This window comes from Glossina fuscipes, unplaced genomic scaffold (genome assembly GCF_014805625.2).
Source record: "Glossina fuscipes isolate IAEA_lab_2018 unplaced genomic scaffold, Yale_Gfus_2 121, whole genome shotgun sequence".
Classification (NCBI taxonomy): Eukaryota; Metazoa; Arthropoda; class Insecta; order Diptera; family Glossinidae; genus Glossina; species Glossina fuscipes.
In genome coordinates this window covers 5,022,966-5,045,439 of record NW_023998464.1, presented here as the reverse complement: position 1 = coordinate 5,045,439, position 22,474 = coordinate 5,022,966, and the positions used below count along the sequence as shown (strand labels likewise).

The following is a 22,474-nucleotide window of genomic DNA, read 5'->3' as shown; positions in this document are numbered from 1 at the left end:
TAGCATTGATTCAAATTCGACCTGAGCTAAACATAACCGTTTTTTGACTTTTTTGACTTTCGTAAACAAATCCTTCAAAAGACTTTAAGATAACATTTTGTGAGTTTGCTTACACCAATCAAAACTGTGGCAAACTTTGCCGTAATATATTTTCTGCAACATGCACGGTCCGAAATTTATTCTTCGCAACAAAAGTAATATCAAACCTATCACTTTACATTTAAATGTCAATGAAGCAGGATAATTCGTAGACTTAGCAAATAGGTTGAAAAACTACACGAAAGATGTTTTTAGAGTTACCGAATACCAGTCTGCAAGCATAGCAAAAAGTTGAAATAAAGTTTTCTTTTTTTAAATTACTTTTTCTACATGGAAATGAAATGGCAAAAGCTCGAAGAACTAATCGTAGACTTATGTCTGCAAAGTTTTCCTTAATCTACAAACAAAAAGAGGGGGTACCCTAATGCCAAGTACTTATTCCCCCTATTCGTTTTATATTATTTTCTTTTTAAGCTTAATGCCAAACATGCCGAAACTTGTGTTAGTACAATTCCCCTTTGTCCTTATATAATAATACTTTTTCACCCAGTACTCTACGCTTTCGCAAATAATATGAAGAATTGCTTAGTAAGCATAGCTTACAAAGTGCATATTCGCTCAAGCGAAACGCCGATGAAAAACAAAAATTCTTTAATTTAAATAAACTACAAAAAATCAAAAGATTTGACTAATTACTTAAATAAAACAAAATGAGATGAGATGATTTTCAGATCATTTTGTTCATTTACAGCTAAAAGGATTTTTATTTTTACTCATAACACATTTTGTCAAGGTTATCCTTAAACCTGAAAACATCACGTGAAATAAGTATAAGCATTACAGTCGGGCAAGGCCGACTACTAACGGCCCTACAAGGGCCAAAGTACAATTATTTGCTCGTTTTTTGGTAATAATAGATCAAAAATGCATGAAAGGCCGCATTTTTGAGAAAGGGGTCGTTTGACGTCGTCCAAATTTAGCAAACTGAAAAGACTTTCTAAAAATTTTATTATTTTTTACTTTCCGCCGTACAAGTTAGACTTTCCTCCCGTGGAAGGCTTCCTTTTTGGTGAAAACCCCTATATATTAGACCAATCTGACACAAATTTCCTACTGTTAATTTTTTTGGTTATTTTGCTACTATGGACAGATGTTCATCGTAGAACGTTTTCTGAAGGATGTACTATTCATGAGAGTTCGTATATGAAGTGGGGTCTAAGAAACACGCCTTATGTTTTAAATTTGGATCCACTTAGTTTTTATGTCAAATTACTATCGTGAATATATTTTTACCATACAACATTAACAAGTAGGCCTTTTTGATATATATGCGTCTACATATCCCGGGAATCCTTATATGCGCTAAGCTTGATTTCTTTACCAATTTACTCTTATTAACATGAAATATTGAAAATTATAACTTTTTACCGTAAAAAGGTTGCGTTTTGGCAGAAATTGTTGTATGAGTGGGTGTTTTCACACCATTTTAGAATATCTCAGACATCAGACGGACAAACAGACTTAGATTCAAAACATTTTTTTGAAACGGTGGAGATGTTTTAAACGCTTCTGGGTCTTATATATAATCTGCAAAATAGGTATAAAATGGAAAAATCAGTTATTCTCAAAGTGTTTTCCCCAGACTAGGGCTAAATAAAACAGTGAAGACATCCTGTTGTCATTTTTGAAGAAAAGTCTAAATACCAAAGAAAATAAATATAACAAGCATGTCGCAAAAAAGAAGCGATGATTAAACTATATTTATAAGTATAAATCGGGACAACTGGCAAAGAATCTTTCGGCAACCTAGTAGCCCCTGATCGAGTGTCATGTTCTTTGCCTGAATAAGAAAAGCTTTCTGTAGTAGAGTACTTCTCTGGTTATATGTTCGAGCAAACAACATATCTAGCTTTAATTTGATTGAAAGACCTGTCCAAAGACATTTTTTTTTTCAAAGTAGGTTTTATTGTGGAATGAGTAAATTCGTGTAAAATTATTTGCATACTTCTTTAAGAATATTACGTATTTGGTTATTTCTGTTCACATCATTACAAAGCCAAAAGTAAAGACGACTCGAATTCACACAATGTGTATAATGCACGCAATGTACGTAATGCGCATAGTGGAGGAAAATCCACAAATAAAAACGTCCGGCTAAAGTTAAATAAAAGTTGGCTTGTAAATTAGGTTACGTCTTAGGATTTACAAAAAGTTTGTCTTTACGAATTTTGACGCATAAGTGACAATTTAATACAAATTTATTTTGTAATATAATAATCTTTGTTCGTAATGAGTTTACATCTGTTAGCTAATGCGACTTTTGTGTAAAAAGTACGAAAGCATGTTTAGCATCATTTTCAATCAACTGTTTGGCTATGTTTGCAGATTATTGAGTTGGGTTAGATGTAACCCAGTACAATTAATTGAAGAACAATTTAACATCAGAGAATCTTATTTACAGTGCTTAGTTTAGGATTTTTGTTTATTAATGGATGTACTAAACGTGGTCAAATAGGCAGTTTTGTGAACTTGAGTTATCCAACCAGATGAAGGAAGAAAGCAAGCGATTCTTGTTTGAGCAAAAAAGATGACGTGCGTCTTATCTGAATTTATCTTTATTTTCCATTTATTTACATAATTGCATATTAAATTAATCGCAACTTGAAACTCGTTAACGATTCAACACTCAAGTTCATGTGATGTGTACATACCGATATCATCGGCGTATAAAGCAACGGGACAGTCATTAAGTTTTAGGAAGTCAAAATAGAAAATCGAATGCAAAATTGGACGTAGACGGATGCTTGCGGAATAGGAAGCATATTAGAAAATTACTTTAGGTAAAAATTTTCGGAATAATTTAACTTCAAGAAGCGGGAAACCCAGAGGTACAATTTTACAAATTAGCCAACTATGCGAAACAAAGGTTGTTTCAGCGTAAAAATGACCTAAGCCAGCAGATTACCTAGCCTTAAATTTGCTTTTAACTTGGCGGCATATGCATACTAGCTGGGGTGCTATGCTGATTTCTAAAACCGAACTGTTCATTTAGAATAATATTTTTCTTAGAAATTGTTTTTAATAATATGTTTTTAATAACACTTTCAAAGTTTTTCCTCAAGAGAATAATGGGTCGATAACTGTTAACATCATTTGGTGGTTAGTCTGATATGGAACTGGAAATGCCTTTAGCCGATTTCCAAATGAAAAATGTTCAGAAAATATTGGATGCATGTAATCTGAGCGCGCAGCATAACATAAGTATAGCAAGTTTTTCATGCATCGGAAGAAAAATGTCCGGTTTTAACGGGGTGCACTATCTCTTGGTTTTAAATCATTTCGCGAAGTCAAAGACATCGGGAATTCTCATTATTAATAAAAAAAAATTTCTAAAACTAGCTATCAAGTTTCACAAGCCCCTTTGCCTTTCAAGCACATATTGGCACTATTTTTTTTTGCTAGTAGCACTATGTGCCTTTTTCATCTGTAAAGGAATTCCTATGTTCTTTTGTAACCCCACTTTTGTTTCATTTCTCCCAGTATGCAAAAAAAAAACCATGCTTTAGAAAAATAATACAACTGATGGCAAGGAAGCACAGTAAAGCCTCAAACAATATGTTTGTGTTTTTTTAGTCTTATTATATTCAACAATGTGAGCTTGGCTGTTGATTTTCATCTCTTACTTAAAGAAGATCCTTGCTTTCGATTTTTTTTGTTTTTTGAAACTAAAGCAAGTCAAAATGCTATAGTGAGCCACAGCTAACCATTAAATACCCTACACCACCTTCCAGTTATCAAGATCAGTCGTTATTTGGTAAGTGGTGATAAGAGGTGAAAACGGATAGACGAACTGATTGCTATGATCAAGGAACTTCAGGCAAATGAAGTTCTTTACGATGTTGCATACATCCGCACAAACCTGCTATACCGTTGTACCGCAAGTGATGTTTGGTATAAACATTTGAAAAGTATTTTTTTCTAATATACTGAACGCCTTAAATTTCTAATTTTATTTTCATCAGACTTCAAAAAAATTCACCCCTCGTTTTCTAATAACTCAAAATGCAAGTTAACCGTCAAATTTATAAATGCATATGTTCGTTTCATGTGGAAAAATCTTAAACTAAATAGTCAAGTTAACAGTGATCGTCTGTCTGCCCACTCAGTAATGTTTCATTGATGCGGATAAGTGCGCTTCCGTGCTAAGCTTCACACACGACTGCGCAGATTGACCTGAGCTTCAAAAGAAAACATATTAAAAAAATGAAATCTTTCCATAAGAATGTCTGACACATCGATGTTTCGCCAAAAAATGTACATAAGCCAATGTATCAGGCCATATTGGTTATGCTGTCCGTAGTAATTTTCTAGAGACTATCGAGGCTAAAGCGTAGCTCAATTACAGGGCAAACTCTAACCTGTTAAAGGCAATGCCATCTTATGCTCTCTTATGCTAAATGAAATAATTTATTATTATACGACTGTTCACCTATGAAAGTCCAAGTCTTAATGTATATGTAAAATTTCTGTTAGCATTTAAAAAAAAAAATATTAGCGCGTGGTATCTCTAGCAAATCAAATTTTTCTTTGGCTGGGGTTCATCCAGCGGCATTCAGGTAGGCCGAGGCCGCAACTTTCCGCCTAAAAAAACAAAGAAGCGAAATAAAATAAAATCTGGCAAGATAACTCACAAATTAGCAAGCATCTGAAAATTTTTCAAAAAATTTAAAGCTCGAACGAGATTTTTAAATGAAGAAAAAGTAAGAGAATTTTGTTGGGTCGTGCCCGAATCTTTTATACCCATTACCTACCGCCACCATCACTAGCTTGATCCTAATAGAGACTAAACACTAACTTTTCACACTCTATAACATGCGGCTGAGTTTTTCTATTTTCAATATAAGAGTTTTTGTTAGGCGTGTCCTTGAAAAGTTTATGTCACTTCCAAATTCTTTTGTACATTTGACGCTACACAGTTTGACGCTACACAGTTGAACAGGTGGACAGACGAATAGACGGTCATGTTTAGATGCATTCTAAATTTCAAAACAGGTCAAGAATTTATGTACTTTATAGGGTCTTTTTAAAGCTTGTTTTTGCTCTTTGTAAAGGTATTTGAAAAAAAATTTAATTCTGCTATGCTCTAAAAATGGGTAGGCGTAGCTAGTTTTTTACATTTTTCTACAAGTACCACAGCCATCGTCTATAGCAAATGCATTCAAATTTTTGTATATTTATCTGCTAGAGTTTATGAGTAACGGGCAAGAAAACAAATTTTTCTTTCCTCTTGCAAAACGAAGGTTTGCTCAGTTTACGTGATACTGTGGGCGTGCGCTTTGACCGATTTGGCGCATTTTCAATAATAACCTGCATGCAAGAACTTTTAAAGTTCCTGCCAAACTTAAGGACGATTTGATGAAGAATATGTAGACTTTGTGGGGTCTCTGGTCCTTTTTCTGGGCGCTGCAAACGTTTTCACAAAATGACTGTGGCCCTCATTCTTCGCTGATTATATAATATTTAAACCTGCAATTATGAGAAATCGCTGGTTTTACTCCTAATTAGCAGTGGCTGTACGATACAAGTGCTATAATGGTTTTGAACAGTTCTGTGGCTTCAAATTTGTTATTGCTGTTTGTATCATTTCAAATTTGCCTGCTTAGAAGCATTCCTTTTTGTGTAATATTCTTAAATACTTGAGAGATCATTGCTGCAAATGATTAAAAAACTGCAAAAAAATCACAAGCTGTTATTGGTCCTTAAACATTTTATTTTATATTGTGAAGCAAGTCGACGACAACCAGTTTCTTTTTTAAATAAGTCACGGTTGCGAAGTAAAGCGGTTGTATACAAAGTGCTATCCAAAAAGAGTGGCAAGCAATGACCTCGGTAAAGATGTTTATTTGTATGAACTCCTACTTTACCCTTTTGCCTTAATCAATACATGTGCTTATTACTTATATATATATATGTATGTTGATACAAAATGAGCCTTAGCAAAATATAATCGAAACATTAACGGTAGTTGCGACCACGCCAACTAATATCCATCCGCACTTACCTGAAACGTGGAGCACCAAATGAAGAGTTGGCTGCGATTATTGGTATATACCAACTTAAAATATTTCCAATTAAAAACTTGATACAAGAGTAATAACGGTCTGCCGAAGCGACAAAATGAGAAACCCACTGCACATTCCTAACCAATGCAGCTATCCTCGTTGCTTTTCAATTAGTTTAGAGGGAAAATTATTTTCTTTTCGTGCCTATGTAAAACGAACATGATCGCACATGAAAGGGAACAGATGCAAAAATAAATTTTTTCTCTTCTGAAGATAATTTCTATTTTGTTCCAGAAGATCGGATATAACTAACAGACGAGAAAGCGATTTCAACTGGTTTTTCACTTTTGTGCCCTGTGTGCTTTCGCTGTATTTTAACATCGTAGTTAAACTAACAAAGTTTTTCATTCATATTAATACTTCAGCATTACTTCAGAAGTTATTATTGTAATGAAAACTTTTTCAAATAAATGCAATTTGACCGATGCCGTTTTTTTGTACATTTTCTAAGAATTTACTAAATACTTTTATATATATAAAAAAAAACAAAGTTTTTTTTATTGAAAGGGACTTCACAAGTCCTTTATATGAACGGAAGCACTCAGGGAGGTTTTAGTTAAATGCATTATTATTTTCTTTTTTTTCGCAAACTAATTTCAATGTAATTTTAAGAAAATTAGCCCAAAATGAATTGAGAACTTGTTAGCAATAAAATGATTGATTTTTAATGAATTTTTTTGTTTCCATTATGGAGATGAATGAAAATCTTTCAAAACAAATAAAAGTAATAAAGCATTTCATTTGAGGTGGTGTTCCTGGAGAAGGATGTGGGCGTATTAAATTTTTGACGATGACGATGATTGATCGCCACCGACTATCGAAAGGTTTACATCGCTTAGATATTTTTGATCAGTGCAAAGCTGTAAGGCTAATATTTATATCTATCCTTTAGTCTGTACGTAACAGTAACCTGCATCTCTTGTGCTACAGGACATGTTAAGTTTTTTAAGATTTTAAGAATTATGTACGTCTGGCGTTGTGTTCAATCCACAGGCCGCAAACATTTGGGATATATTGATGGAATTTGGTACACTGACACGCTTTAGTCCAAAGCCAAACGAGATTGAATTTCAGAACTGCGCGACAAAAATCGCTTTGTCATAATGCGAAAACTTTGGATCGAATGAAGCAAATATTTGAACCCTTTGGCATGTAAATGTTTCTGACTGACTCTTTATATGATAAAATGATCTAGCTTCCTATGTGTCTTGATTTCAATTCGTTCACAATAATAATTTGACATAAAAAGTCATCTTACCGAATTTGGATTATGTGGGTGTATTCTTTGGCTCCCAACGGTTCCTTCATATGCAAAAAATGTTTAATTTTTAACATTCTATGATGCAAACTGGTCCTTTGGGCTTATATTTTTTTATCGCACCATGCGGAGAGGCTGTCATAAAAGCAAGTCCTTCCAAGGCGGCAAAGCCTAGGAAAACGCCTTGCAAGTAAACTAAGATTGCTTAATTTGGGTCATGTTAATGTTTCGAGCAACCTGAGGGAAATATGAGGGCTTTCATGAAAATATTTGCATTACAAATAATGTATAACTTTTCGTGTATTATTAATGAAGAAAGCGAGTGAATGGGCGTATGAGGCGAAGAGGTATAGGACGCCTAATGATCGCGCTTGCTTGTCTGTAGCATTATTGCTTGGTTTCTTTAACTCTCAACAAAACAGATAGAAAACGGCAACTTGGCAAACATATGCGCAGCTAAAGGCTATAAAGCAATTTTAACGACTGATGAAAAAATCACCAAGAATACAAGAAATCTTAACGTGAAATTTATGGTAAACACGAAGACCTAAAATTAAATCGATATTGTATGTCATCCAGACAATCCGTTAATGAGGTGCAAAATTTGTTCCATGGAAAATGCTTTTCAAAGTATTGTGCATGTGGCGTTAAATTACGTGCTGCATAAAATTTTTAGAAACTCCTTGGCAATCGTAAACTTCCAACCAGAAAGTTTAAACTACATATAATAGGGCGAAATTGTTTTCAAATATTCGAAATACGAGAGAAAAAAGCACATGTGACAACACTTAGTTTATGGCAACTATTTAAATAAAGTAAATTTTTCGTTTTATTGTGCAATACTTACCGAAGTGCATACGCATCTGTAGATAAATACACATCTATGTGCATTGAAAAAAATTTTAATTAAAAACTCTGTTGCGGGTTGTGTGATTAATTGTTATTTATTATTGTTAAAGTTTTTATTTGTTCTAAACACATGTTTCGTTTAAAAAAACAGCAAAAAAGAAAGCTACACTTTAGTGAGTCGCCAATGCTGTAGCTTTTAGGATTGGACTTTGACAACGAAGGGAGTAAGGTATATATGGGCAAAGGCCATTTCCATGAAGCTGTTTAAAAATCCGATCAATCAACCTTTTGTAAAATTATTCCCTTCGGATAGCAGCAGTCGCATACAGTGTTGCCTATAGGTTCAAAAATTTTCTCGATCTTTTCTTGCTTAACACAAGGGAGAGATTCAAATAGAATAAAATTAAGAATATCTTTAAGTGAGGCTATAAAAGCCAGACATATTTTGTTTCATACATATTTTTAGAATCTACCTTCTCAACCAATCTTCCAATGCGGTAAAACCGATGATACGTCCAACATATCGCTTTGCCTACATTTTAAGATCCAAACCGTTTAAAACAGCGCATGTACGTAAAAGAAATAAGTTTGAAAAATTAATTTCAAAAAAAAATTACACCCACTGCCGAAAGATGGCAGATTAGCAACGCACAGAAAGCAGCTCCACAGAGCTCATAAGGCGTCTTTATTATTGATTAGCATCAAATATTTATTCATATCCATCACATCCAGGTGTCTGCCTAGCCGCCTGTGCGGCTGTGGCAAACGTTCTCCTTGCCAAGCAAGTGAAAATATCAGGCGCAAGCAAAAACATTAAACATAGGTCAAATCAGTCCAAGAAAAGCCTACAGTACGGCATAAACTAAGATTAGCTCGATATTCTTGATTTTTTGCTCATTAGTCATAAACCCCGACAGACGTACGATAAACGTTTCCACGTATACCCTATAAAAATGGAGATAATTAGCCAGGTCCATCCAAGATTATAGACCATACAAATATAGTCCTTTTTCAGTCTGTTCTAATAGGAAATTGGTGGGCGTAACAGATTCGTTCTTTTCTTCTGATGTCATTTTAATTCGCAAGAGTATAAACACAAAAAATTATTTTATTGTTTATTGAGAAATGAGTCATCTGCAATGCCAACTGTAGTTTTGACATCACAACGTCATGAAACGTAGATTACAGGAATAAGGTGACACACAACACCTTAATCGGTTAGTATTAGCCTGTTATTCTCAGTAAGCAGTCTAGGTAGTTTTAGTCTATGTGATGCTTGCTTATGGTAAAACAAGAACAACAGCTTTAACGTAGTGCTTATCCCTCTAAGGAACATATATAAAAAGAAAATTGCATATTAATAGTGATCACATAAGGTATACTACTTATTATATATATATATACATCTTTTTTTTTTTTTTTTTGATAATTCCACTCTCGCAGGAACGTATCTTATAGTTGTTAGCCAAAAAAAAGTGGGGAAAGAGAAAGAGATACGGCGCCGTTGCAACTTGCGCGCTACGACCAAGGGTGGCCAAATCGCGCTGAGATGTAAACCCGTGAACACCGACTTAGCAGCCACGACTCTTACATACCCCGTCTGTTGGACAATCACACTTCATGTTGATGCCGACAATTAGACGTTTTTCGATTTACTAAATTCGTTGTGCATTGACTTAATACGAGAGGGAATTTCGCTTATGGTTGCTAGTCATATCGCCGAACTATATTGGCGCCTGTGCACGAGCTATCGCTTAACATTCTTAGACGTTAATACATCGCTCGAACATATGATCAAGAAAAATTCTGCTTGAACTTGTGGATCGAGTAAAAAAGTGCTTCAAAAACAGTTTATAACATCGATATGGCTAACCGGATTACAGATCAAGTTCTTCCTTCAAAGACCTTTAAAGCACCTCGACCCTTCGCAATAAAACTAGATATACAACGGCAAGAGTTTGAGAGGACCGTAAATGTTTTGTGATTGTTATAATCCTTCGCTTGCCAGAGTTCTTTAGAGAAATATCGGAGCTGGAAGAGAGACGCGTATTAATTATCCGCTATACCATACGTAGATTACGCACAGCGGCCCATTTTTTTTCGAAATATTAATTTCGAAAGATTTTGCAATGGGGACAAAAAAAAAAGAAAGGAACAAATAGTGAAGTGCTTAGTCATATTCTGGCATGAGCGAAACGATGAGAGAATACAGTTTAACTGACATTTACAAATGTGTGCTTAATGGTTCATTTTTTTATCTACATGTTCAATATTCATAAATACATACGTACTATTTCTTTTTTGCATATTTTTTTTAATATGTTTTTTTAATACATATTTTTATTCATGTTTTCACTTGCTTTTCGAAGAAAATGAAATCCCAAATTTGAAAAAGTTTCAATTGAAGGAATACAAAAACATTTCTGTACGTTTATTTCCATTTTTCTGCAAAATAAATATATTTAAATATTCTTTTGTTAAAAATTATTTATTTTACGGTTCAATAATCTTTACAATTCGACTGAAAAATAAGCGTTTGTCTCTTTGTTTGCTTTTCCCTTGTCTTTGCGTTTTCTCGATTCTCGTCACTTCGCCCCTTATATTTTATTCATTCGCAGGCAAGGTTCAGAGCAACATTTTTGTAAACAATTTTATTTGTTTCCACTATACTGACTTTGAAGAAGAGAAGAGAAAATAAAAAGGATAAGTTTAATATACAAATTAAATAAACATTAACAGTGCGTATAGAAAGTTATGCAATTATGATCGCCGGCACTGCAAATTTTTACATATATATATGTTTGCAGAATAGGACCAGAGAAGTTTTTATGCTCATTAAAATTTTATAGAAAAACAAGTTCAATGGAGTTTCATTATATGTTTCAGTTATGAAACCCTTACTGTTGCTAAGCAATGTTTTATTAAAACAAGGAAAACATGTAAAGGAAATTCTGTGTTGTCGGCATGACCCTACTCTAGTACATAAAAAATATTAAGGTTCGTCTTACTTTTCGCCATGCTTCTACAGCTTTTTTGCCTTGGCTGTTTAGATGTGCTTGAGGAATATTTCGTATCGCAATACTAGGTTAAGATATGCACATTTTTTGGCCTAAAATATTATGTGACGGCTTGGACTAAAAGTGTAAGTTAAACGACAAATGTATAAGCACTAGGAACATCCGGAGGAAAGTCCTTTGTTAATATTTCCCCGTATATCTGTATTTACATCTTCTGCGCTTTTAATGCGGGTGCTTGCAACTGAATTCCTGTGTCAAAAGGAGGACAAAATTGGTAATCAAGTCACGCTGGCTAAGAAGAAAAAAAAGGCAAAGAATCGATAATGCCTAATCAGTTTTGCGCAAGTACGGAACCAAAAAGGATAATTTATTGAACAATCTTTGAATTGTCGATAAGCCGTGGGTCTCTTCCGAGCCAGCCTGGATCAGAAATTCGGTTGGCACATAGTAGTTTTCAGTACCAGCACGGCTTGAAGACAAGCAAACGTTGTAGTAACGTCTGTAATACCTTAAAAAATCCAACCTTGGCACCTACATGACTTATCGATTAATGCAATTTTAAACAAAAAAAATTGTTGTTAGACTTCGTTTTAAAAAAGTCAAGACTATCAAAGCCTTTGATACCTTCACATGCATGCACTTGCCATCGACTTCTACATAGACTATATAAACGGTCCAGGCACTGCGCTGATCAGAGATATTATCAGCGCTTTCTATCGAAATCTGCAATCAGAAAAACTTAAAGGCTATGAGGATCATTTCAGAGTGCCACGATAGGTTACAAATTTGTGTTTTATTGCCTTTGTATGATATTACCTTTGAAAGGTGATAAAAGTAATTTCCGAAGCCAGAATAAACGTTTGCATTGCAAAATAGCTACGGAGAGGGATCGAACAAGTATCAGCCCCATACACTTGGTTTCGCTGTGGAAACACATTCTTGAAGTAACAATAAAAACTACCTGTCAAGTGACATGAGATTCGTTCTAAGCCAAGAACAATTTTGTGGTTTTAATAAGCTGTCAAGTGTCAGTACCTGTCAATGTTTTGATGTGTTTTTTATCATGTAAATAGTGAAAAAAACTCGCACCACATAAAAAATGGAATTGAAAATTAATTAAAAGTGAATGCATTTGTTTTTAATTTTATATAGTGTCAAAGGCCATTAGATTACAGTAATGGAATTGTAAGTGTTCAAGAGAATACCGTTGTGCACAACGGACGTTTATGTATCAGTTTGTTTCTCGATTTCTGCTGTTGTGGTCACAAAAATCATTTACTTTAGATGCACAGGCATAGAGGAGGGTCGTCATATGGAAAACGCCATGAGCCATTAACACAAATGTGGAAATGGCTAAAAAACTGGTCTCTCGTTAACATCGCGCTTTAAATGGCCAAAGCTAAGGTCATGATTGTTTCTTCGCAAAATTAATTTGAAGAATAGTTTACGGATATCAACATAAATAAGAAAAAAAACTGTGGAACGTCGCATCAAAACGGCAACGGTTGCTATAATTGTTCTTATTTGCTTGCACGGAAACCCAACTGTATGAACTTTCTGCTATCACTCGCACGTATACATTTGTTGTCGAAACCAACATTAAATGATTTAAGCTCTTGGGAGTAACGAGCCGTTCAAAAGCTTGGTTTTCCTATTTACACAGTTAAATGTTAAAGAGACCCAAACAACTTTAGTTTTTCTAAGCAAAGCTTTGAATTGTGTTCGTTACATGTCGTTTTCCTTTCATACTTGAACTTTTTTTAAGAACTCAACCAAAGAAAAATGTCAAAAGGGTTTCATTTCCACTTTTTACCAATATAAAATTATTGTAAAATGTTCCCAGGGATTAAGAGAACATGGTTAGAAAGCAATTGTCGATAACATCAAGAAATTTTCCCTCCTCTTTGTAAAGGAAAAAAGGATAATATTTTGCCAATGAAATCATAAACTATGTAAACTTTTCAGTTTGTGAAACTATAAGAAAAAATCTCTTTACCAAAGAAGAATAAACTTTTGGGGGGAAGAAGAAAAATTAGATTATATTATAATGTGATAGTTTTACTCTGAAATTGTTCGCAGAGAATGAGGAAAATAAAACCGATTATATTTAGTCAGTCATTACAAAAGAAAAGTTTATAAAAATGTCCTTTAAGTAGTTGTAGGAATGCTTTTGCTGGCATAGGCAGGAGACATCGCCTTTGTAAGCTTGCTACCGAAAAGGAAAAGATTATATAGTTAGCACTTAACACACACAACATTAGTCTGGAAATATATATATATATATATATTTTTCTGCTACTGCCTATACTGTTTGTTTCACAATTTAATTTGTTCAAAGTCTCTGCTATATTTTACACATTTCGGATGCGATAAAGTGTTTGGGAATTCTAGATATGCGGCAGTGTATGTGCATAAAGTGAACATTAAAACCAGAAGTTATCTAAAACCAAAATTTATTGTATCTACACAAATAAAACAAATTACTTGCACTCTTTGCATGGATGGTTATGTAAATCGGTTTTACGACTTGTTTAGAGTAATATGTTTACGCCTTCTCTTTAAAATCCGATTACGTGCCAATGAAAAAACTTTGTGTGGTATTTTGTTTATTTTTCCATTCCTACACAATTTATATTGCTGACCTTTGTAAAGAATTTTATGACAAGCTCGAATTTAAATTAGTTAATAATACTATATGTTATGCTATCAAAAAAAAAAAAAAAAAACCGAGACTAAGGTTTTAAAACAGGAGTTACTATTACTATTTAAAAGATGATGATAAAAGAAATGTTTAATTCGAAAATAGCGCATGCTATCATATAGGAAAGGTAGCATATTTTTAGGATACCTATAATTTACTAAAAAGCGGCATAGCGGGAGGAGTAATGAAGTGCAAGTTGCTACGTTATGAATATAAATATTACATTTTTCCAAAATAATCTTGGCGAGTTACCGAAAATAAGAGACACATTGCAGTTATAATTGTTAGTGCGGGATACCCATCAATCCATATATATTCTTCACACTTAGCCTCTTAAGTGACACTCCGTTTATAAGCCTTTTATTTTTTTGTAGATAAATTCAGAAAAGTCACTTTACTTTTAGTAGACACAAGGTGGATTCTCCTCTTATTAATCAAGTATGCGTCCACATTTTAAGCTTTGAATGGATTTTCTTTCCACGTGGACGTACGTTAAATGAAAGATTTTGATATTTATTCTCTAAAATTTACAAACGAAGATTTTCTCATCTGCGTGTCAGCGATATATCTACGACTTTCCTTATCGACGTAGCTATGAAGATATTACTATATGCCTTGCGCAAAAATTAGTTGCTTTCTATTCTATGACTTTTAACTATTTTGTTATTTGCATTTGTTTCCTTCTATTTTTGCATCATTTTGTAGTGACGAAATTTATACGCATTGGAATTGCCGATAAAAACGATAATCCACCCTATTTCGATAAGAGTTTATATGAAGCCGAGGTTGATGAAAATGAGGACATACAGCATACTGTGCTGACAGTAACAGCTAAAGATCATGATGAATGTAAGTTAAGACAATTGACTTATATTTTTGAAATGACTTATCTGCATAAACTTATTAGAATGTAAATTAATCTTTTTCTGTCCTTAGCATCACGTATACGTTACGAAATTACTAGCGGTAATATCGGCGGTGCTTTTGCTGTTAAAAACATGACAGGTGCCATTTATGTGGCCGGGGCTTTAGATTACGAAACACGACGGAGGGTAAGGCTACAATCCATTTAGTATTACAACTTTTTGTTTAAATAACAAATTTTCAAAAACAATTTATATAAAAATCTTTTTTGTGATATTTGGTGAAGTTATATGAAAGCTTTTTTTTTCAATTATTGTAATTTTATAATTATATTATTTTAATTAGTATGAGCTACGTTTAGCTGCTTCGGATAATTTAAAGGAAAATTATACCACCGTTATAATACATGTTAAAGATGTTAACGATAACCCGCCAGTCTTTGAAAGACCCACCTACCGTACACAAATAACGGAAGAAGATGATCGCAATTTACCTAAACGTGTTCTGCAGGTTACTAACCACATTTTAAACCAAAGAAAATAAGAAAACAAACAAAACTATTTTTAAGCATTTTGCACCTATGTAAAGAAACTAAATTTCGCTTTCCGTTCATGTGCATGTTTCAGTTCCATATGCGTTAAATATAAAAATTTGTTATTATCACTGAAAATGTATAAAAGAGAAAAAAAAAAGGTTCTAACTATTTTTAACGCTTGTTTACGTATAAAATCATTTGCACTTGTTGACATACGATGTTGGTTTTTATCCCAATTCCATCCAGATAGCGTTACGCTTTCTGTCCTTTAGTTAACTTGACATTTTATACATATTTTTGTTGTTACTATTGCTTTGTTTTCCGATTTTATTCTTTTCTCATTTTTTTGTACATTCCCCGTCACTATAAATTCTTGTTAAAATGACAAAATGTTAAATAAATCCTTTTATTAAAAAATGCAAACATCAAAACAGCTTGGAAAGCGCAAAACGAATTTAAAGTGCACATATTTGCTCGCTTTTAAAAAAGACCCCATTTTTAAAAAAATATATTATGGAACTATGGAATAAAAAATTATAGAACTAAAACTGAATACAACAAAGGGCTTAAAAATACGAGGCAATTTTCAATAACGGATAAATTAATTTGAATACAAAAGCAATTATTTTCGTATGTACAGTTTTCTACTAGTAGTAGTTTTATAGCAGCGACAAAAAAATTGTAAGAAAAACAAATAAAATGACATGCGATTAATAAAATGCAGGGAAACTTGTGGAAATAGCCGATACTGACTGTGTAAAATGCATGAGAAACTGGACGCTGGTGTATGTGTCAGTTGAGTTGATATTTTTTTAAAGAAAAAAAATACTCTCAACGGAAAAAAATATTCTGAGTAAATAAATCTATCGCAGTTGATGTGAGAAGGTTTTACGGGCTTAGCTTAGAATTGTTTCTTGGCTAAAATATATACGTATATACTTCTGTCCGTGTATGTGAACGTTCATATGGATAGGTGTGTAGACTTATAACTTATCAAATCAACTTATGGAAGGTGCTATAACTAAAACCGATTAAAGCGGACGAGGCCGCCATAAAAAATAGTCTGTACCAATCCGGTTACAGTAATTATCTACTTACTTTTGTCATAAAATAGGAAAAATTTAACTTTTTACCATATACAGGAATATAACTTTTTATGGGGATTGTTCGAAAAATGATTCCACTCCATTTAAAAAATGTGTCTCCAAATTCAACTTAGCCAACCAAAATTGGCATTCACCAATACGCAACTATAACCTCTCTCTATGAGTAGAGCACACTTCTGAGAAAAGCGAATATACAACGCTCTAGCTGTTAACTTTCTAGCTGTAAACGCTCTAGCTGTAAAATTTGCATAACATGTATAAGCAAAAAAAAGAAAAACTTTCCACATTTATTTAGTGCACCAAAACTTCCAAAACTACTATTTGTAGCTAATCATCTATATCGAGAATATATTGATAAGTGCCGATCTGCTGGATCGGCATAATAGCGGGTCAACGCCAATTCAGTAGGTGATTCCCAATCGACTGGTGTAATGAAAGTTTGTCCTATATCAGGTCTTTCTAAATGCTTTATATAACCACGCAAGACTAACAAGTAGAATGGAGTATAATAAGCATAAAATAATTGCCACGAAAATGCTGCAAAGAATGTATCATAAGATGAAAAATAAAAGGACATTACAAGTATTTCATTTATTCACTCTTTTCAAAATTTTTGCAATAGAATTTATGCGAAGGCTGTACCATCCGTTTGTTTATTAATAAGAATTATTTTTAAAAAGATAGTAAAGTGTAAAGTTATTTATATATATTTATATATATAAATAGTTCGTGTGTACATTTAATAATATTTTAGAATCACTGTATAAACATAAACATGTTATAATTTGTATAAAGAGAACGATTCGGAAAGATATTTTGCAACGCTCTTCATATTTGGGCAAATCATAGCCCAAAAATTTGTTAAAAGTGTTGTTGTACGCAAGAATATGTCGTAAATATTATGAAGTAATAATGTTCGGCTTACGACGAATGCATCGATACCCATCACTTGTTTCTTTTTTAGCGAGTATGTTAATGTAAGCCTAAGCACGTCATGCTACACCTACCGAAAAGAATAGAGAAGCAATGACCCTTAAAAAATACATTACGAATCGATAGAGTAGCACAGCATATAATATACGTACTTTGCACTCTCCGTTACTTGTACCTTATATAAGGGGCAGCAATGACGAGTTGTATAATACAATGTATTTATAATAAATCTCTTATCTGTGTGGCAATATAACGTCTAACTATATAACTGCTACAAGACCTATGAAATCATCTATCGATCTATGCCAACACAAATAACGTTTTAATTCCTCCAATGTGCAACACACTGGATGACCGAAGAGTATTTATAATAAAGTAGTGGAATGATTATTAAATATAGAAAAGATCATTATATTAAGAAATTACTTTCTTAGATTTCGATATTTTTCTAGATAGTTCTATTAGATATTAATCATTACGCTTTCGTTGATAAGTACAAGATTCAAGAGTTTTGGACCAAATTAGTTGATCGTAAAAACAAATTGAAAAAGTTGAGAATCCATAAGTGCACTTGCCCAGATCAATTCTGTTATGCATTTGCAAGGTTCTGTTTATCGCTTCATATGATGGGTATACGAATTTCATGGTTACTTAAGTTGTTTAAGTCATTCATTCATTCACATTTGAAAGTATCGTTATCGATTATTCCTATAGTATTTCTTTTCTTTAATTATATATTAAATTTAATTTAATTTGTTTTTTGTTTAATTTTCGTTTTTTTTTTTTCATTTCGTTTCTCATGTGTTCTTCCATTGAATTAAAACAAAAAAAAAAACAAAAAACAAATACAAACAAAAACGCCATATAACGAAGTATGAATTAAAATTAGTTGCCTCCGATAGTTTAAACGAAAATTTCACGACGATTATTATTAACGTGCGTGACGTTAATGATTTGCCGCCAATTTTTCCGCAAACACTATACGAGCGTTCACTGGATGAAGAAATATCTGCGCCGTTCACCATAATGCAGGTCGGATATTGTTTTAAGTTTATTAAAAATAAATATCATCATTAATTATCAATCTGGACTTGAAGAAAATAAATTTTTGCATTTAATAATAATAATAACAATAATTTAAAATGAATTTCATGGAAAACAAATTAATAAATAATAAGCAGATAATGGGTGTAATGCAAAAGAAAAAAAATATGTAGAATTTAATTCGCCTTAGGGTGTATGGCACATGTCACTTACCTCTGGCAGTGAGACGCAAAAAAAAAGAGAGTTTCGATAATCTATTGTATTTGGTTGGCGTAGGCCATAGGGTTTACAAGTACTGTAGCATTGATTTTACAAAGTATCTGGAAATTTTTATCGTAGATAAAAGAAAGAAGTTCTCAGCTTTCGAAGCGATGTTGCCCTGTACCCTTTTACGGTTTTGGTCAAAGTTTTTGCCAAATTTGAACACGATCTATTTATTTTTGCAAAAGGAGAATGTTTACCACATACATGACACAGACGATCAGATGGACTTACATAGCACTGTAGCGCCTCTGAAGCCGCTTTCCCTTTAGATTATTCTCCATTTATTTATCGTAGTTATTACAAGCGTACTAATGGAAAGTTTGTCAAAATTTTAAATTCATCTACTTAGTAGATAAAGTTGTTCCGCGATCTTTGTCAGAGGTATTGAATTTACTGCTGCACACAAATATGTGCACTAATGTTCGTAAATATGAAATGGAATAAATATTATGTTTTAAAAATTATTCTAAATGCCATACCCAACAATTCACTTACTCAGCTTGTTAAAGAAAAAGAAAATTTTTGTATATTCGAGGAGTGTTTGGTCGGAAATTCGAGCACTAGTTTGAATTATTTTCCCAAGTTACCAAAATCTCCGTACGAACGCATAAACTGCATCAATACCATTCCGAATATGAGTAAAGACCGTGAAAAAGATTGAAAAAAAAAAATTGTACAACAGAAAGCAAGGTAAATGGTTGTAATCGGCAACGCCGACGATTACGGACTCTGTAGGACGTCGCTTGATGCAATTTAAAATTGAAAATATAAAAAAATTTTAAATCTTACACAGTGATGGAGAAAAAAAAAAATTATTTCTTAGCAAAGTGTTACATGTAGAAGGGTTCAAAACTGGTCCACCGTACGTGATTTTTTTTTCATAGTATTTATTAATGTTCACCTATTTACTGGTTTTCGTCAGTATTGTTATAAAGCAAAATACCGAAAAAGTAGCTAAGTTATTCCTAATTTACCACAGCGAATTTATTTCACGGCTTATTGCCTTGGACTAATCCTAATCATAAAATACTGATATAAAGTTTTTTTTTTTGAAAATAAAAGGTTATTTTTCGAACGAAGATATACAGCGGTGGTTCTTCTTAGGTCCTTCTAAGTGTTGCAAACAAGAGAGGCAGCGCGTAATGATCGAATATTAAGTATTCCCTTTTTTCAATATTTCAAAATGCTGCAAAGTGCTAAAGATTTTTATACCCCATACCAGTTGTGGTCCATATGTGGACGTGCACAATCCCCAGAAAAACTTGAAATAAATCTCCCGTTTACTTTACCGATCAATATAGAACCTTTTTCTGAATTGATGTAAGCCTGTGCGTTCGCTCATTCGTCTGTCCGTCTGTCCGTCTGATGTTTATCCACGCGGTCTTGCGCTTAACATAGAGGTCGCAGTTTCAAGGCTTTTTGCAGACGTTTGGCACATTGATGTTTTTTGGCCTAGGGATCGACTTATTGAAAACGGTTCGGATCGAACAATTTTTTCGAAAGTGTGCTTAAGAATAACTATACTAAACGAACTAGTCTAGCATATTTGATGATGGGCCATAGTCCACTCTGCACTAGTTCTCGGCGTTGCTATATATTTTAATTGTACGTGTATGCTAGCGAATTCTTTAAAAAATGAAAAATATCTATGGACGTGTTATAGCACATCTTTTAGGTGTGTTTGTAAGTTGATCTATCCCAAGTTGCATCAGATAAACGTTTTATGTGTATAGTAAATTCCAGCTTTTTCTTTTGTAGGCGTGGTTTTATATGCGTTACAAATTTTTTCCGCATGGTAAGAATCGCGACCACCAAGTCAGTGCTGCGGAGTTCGTATATCAGTGTGACAGAGTTTACTTTGATCGTAGATATAGTTAGTGCTCAGTCGGTAAAGGCATGACGTTGACACATGCTTATTAGGCTGAGGACACGAACAGTTCTCCATTCATTTCAATTTCCCCACTTCCTTCCAAACGTCACTGCATTACACGAATAGGCGAGAGTGGCCATGTTAAAGAAATACCATCAACGGTCATTGACTAAAAATAAATATAACAAATTTCAGTTTCCTATCTCCAAATCTTTCTCCGTAAAGTTTTTAAGAAAAAACGATTCAAAGGCAGATGGATATGAGTAAACTTTAAATTGATCAAAAATGCGTGCGCCTTATGAGATCTCTGATGGTAGTACAGGGTTGCCGCAAAAGAACGTCAACTCTAGTACAATCCTGCTCCCCTTTCACGGATTAAGAAATCATAGCAACGAAAATAAGAAGGAAGATTAATGATGAAATATTGATTATTCCAATAAAAATATAATAGTATAAAACCAAGGCAGAAGATTAGACAATTGTGAATTGTATTGGAATCCTAAGAGCAAAGTTGGATGGCGCTACAGCACTTTTTGGCGGATCCCTTATTTTTTTTTTTTTTTTTTTTGTATGGCAAAATTTTGTTCATATACATCACTTTACCAAACGAACCACATGTACGGATATAAATAATTCACGTAATGCACATTAAAAGAGGCGTCCTACATCGGCAATTTTAAAACATGTAATAACGTCTATTCTGCTTCCGTACCGATGTATTATGGTGTTATTAAGGCATACTTATCTTAGGTTTTCACGAACTTTTTAAAATTCACGTCGAGGATGAAGTACCCTGCTTTTCAAGCTTGGCATCATACTGTTGGATATGGAAAAGTCGCGCAAGAGTAGGGTTTGAGTTACTCTTCATTTCAATCTATTTAACTTTCTCGTTTGAGTTATTTTTTTTTAAAGTGTTCACTATTTCTTCATAAGTTTATTAAAACTTTTTAGTTGTTTACAGAATGTGTCTCCTTTATAACGGTTCTTATACGTAGAAATCATATTTTTTATTTCAAGTACATTGTTTATCCAAATACACCAACATTTTAATGTCTCTGTTGATTTACTTGCTTGCTTGTTACGTCGTTGATTATTATATTTTGTAATGCTTACGAACAACATTAACCAAGAAAGATTTGTTAAATGCAAATCTTTATTTACAATGTAGTTTTAATTAGTGCATGTCAATAAATCCATTTATTCGAGTAAAAGGTTTCTCATTTTAATTGGCTTACTTTAGCTTTTTTTTCTTGCGTACTAATTTGATAATATTCTTTCTTTGCTTTATTGTATGGTGTGCATAAATCAGGTTACCGCCACCGATGGTGATAAGGATCGTCCGCAAAATATTGTTTATTTTTTAACTGGGCAAGGAATTGATCCCGATAATCCAGCCAATAGTAAATTTGATATAAATCGTACTACGGGAGAAATTTTTGTTCTAAAGGTGAGTCATATACAAAAAATATATTTTATTATAATAATTCCTTGCAGCAGTTGTTTGAGAGAGAGAAAGAGAGAGAGAGAGAGAGAGAGAGAGAGAGAGAGAGAAGTAAATAAAAATAAAATTAATATCATTTTTATATGAACCGATTATTTTCGAAGTATCTAAAATCCCCTCAGATGCATTAACATGTTACGTATTAAAGGGAAATCTTTGAATATAACGATTTGAAGCCTAACGACTTATATTAGTTTTGAAATAAAGAGCTCATATGCACATATTTTATATGTAAAGTCATACTTACTTACATGCGTGTAAATTTACTTCAAATCGCAATAATTTGATCCAGAACATTTCACTACGTACATATTTTGATCGCCTCTTATTTGACGGCTATAGTACAGGAAACTTGAGGACAGCTGCAGACA

At 33.3% G+C, this 22,474-nt stretch overlaps 1 protein-coding gene across 4 annotated transcripts in view; it reads left to right on the top strand.

The window, feature by feature from the left end:
* LOC119640578 (neural-cadherin) overlaps positions 1-22,474 on the top strand; it is a 267,493-nt gene that overhangs the window by 214,029 nt on the left and 30,990 nt on the right. For all 4 annotated transcript variants that reach the window (XM_038038714.1, XM_038038713.1, XM_038038712.1 and 1 more), the window contains 4 exons: positions 14,692-14,835; positions 14,923-15,038; positions 15,196-15,360; positions 21,912-22,049. In XM_038038714.1, coding sequence (XP_037894642.1) covers positions 14,692-14,835; positions 14,923-15,038; positions 15,196-15,360; positions 21,912-22,049 — 563 coding nt within the window. The remainder of the gene's footprint in view (positions 1-14,691; positions 14,836-14,922; positions 15,039-15,195; positions 15,361-21,911; positions 22,050-22,474) is intronic.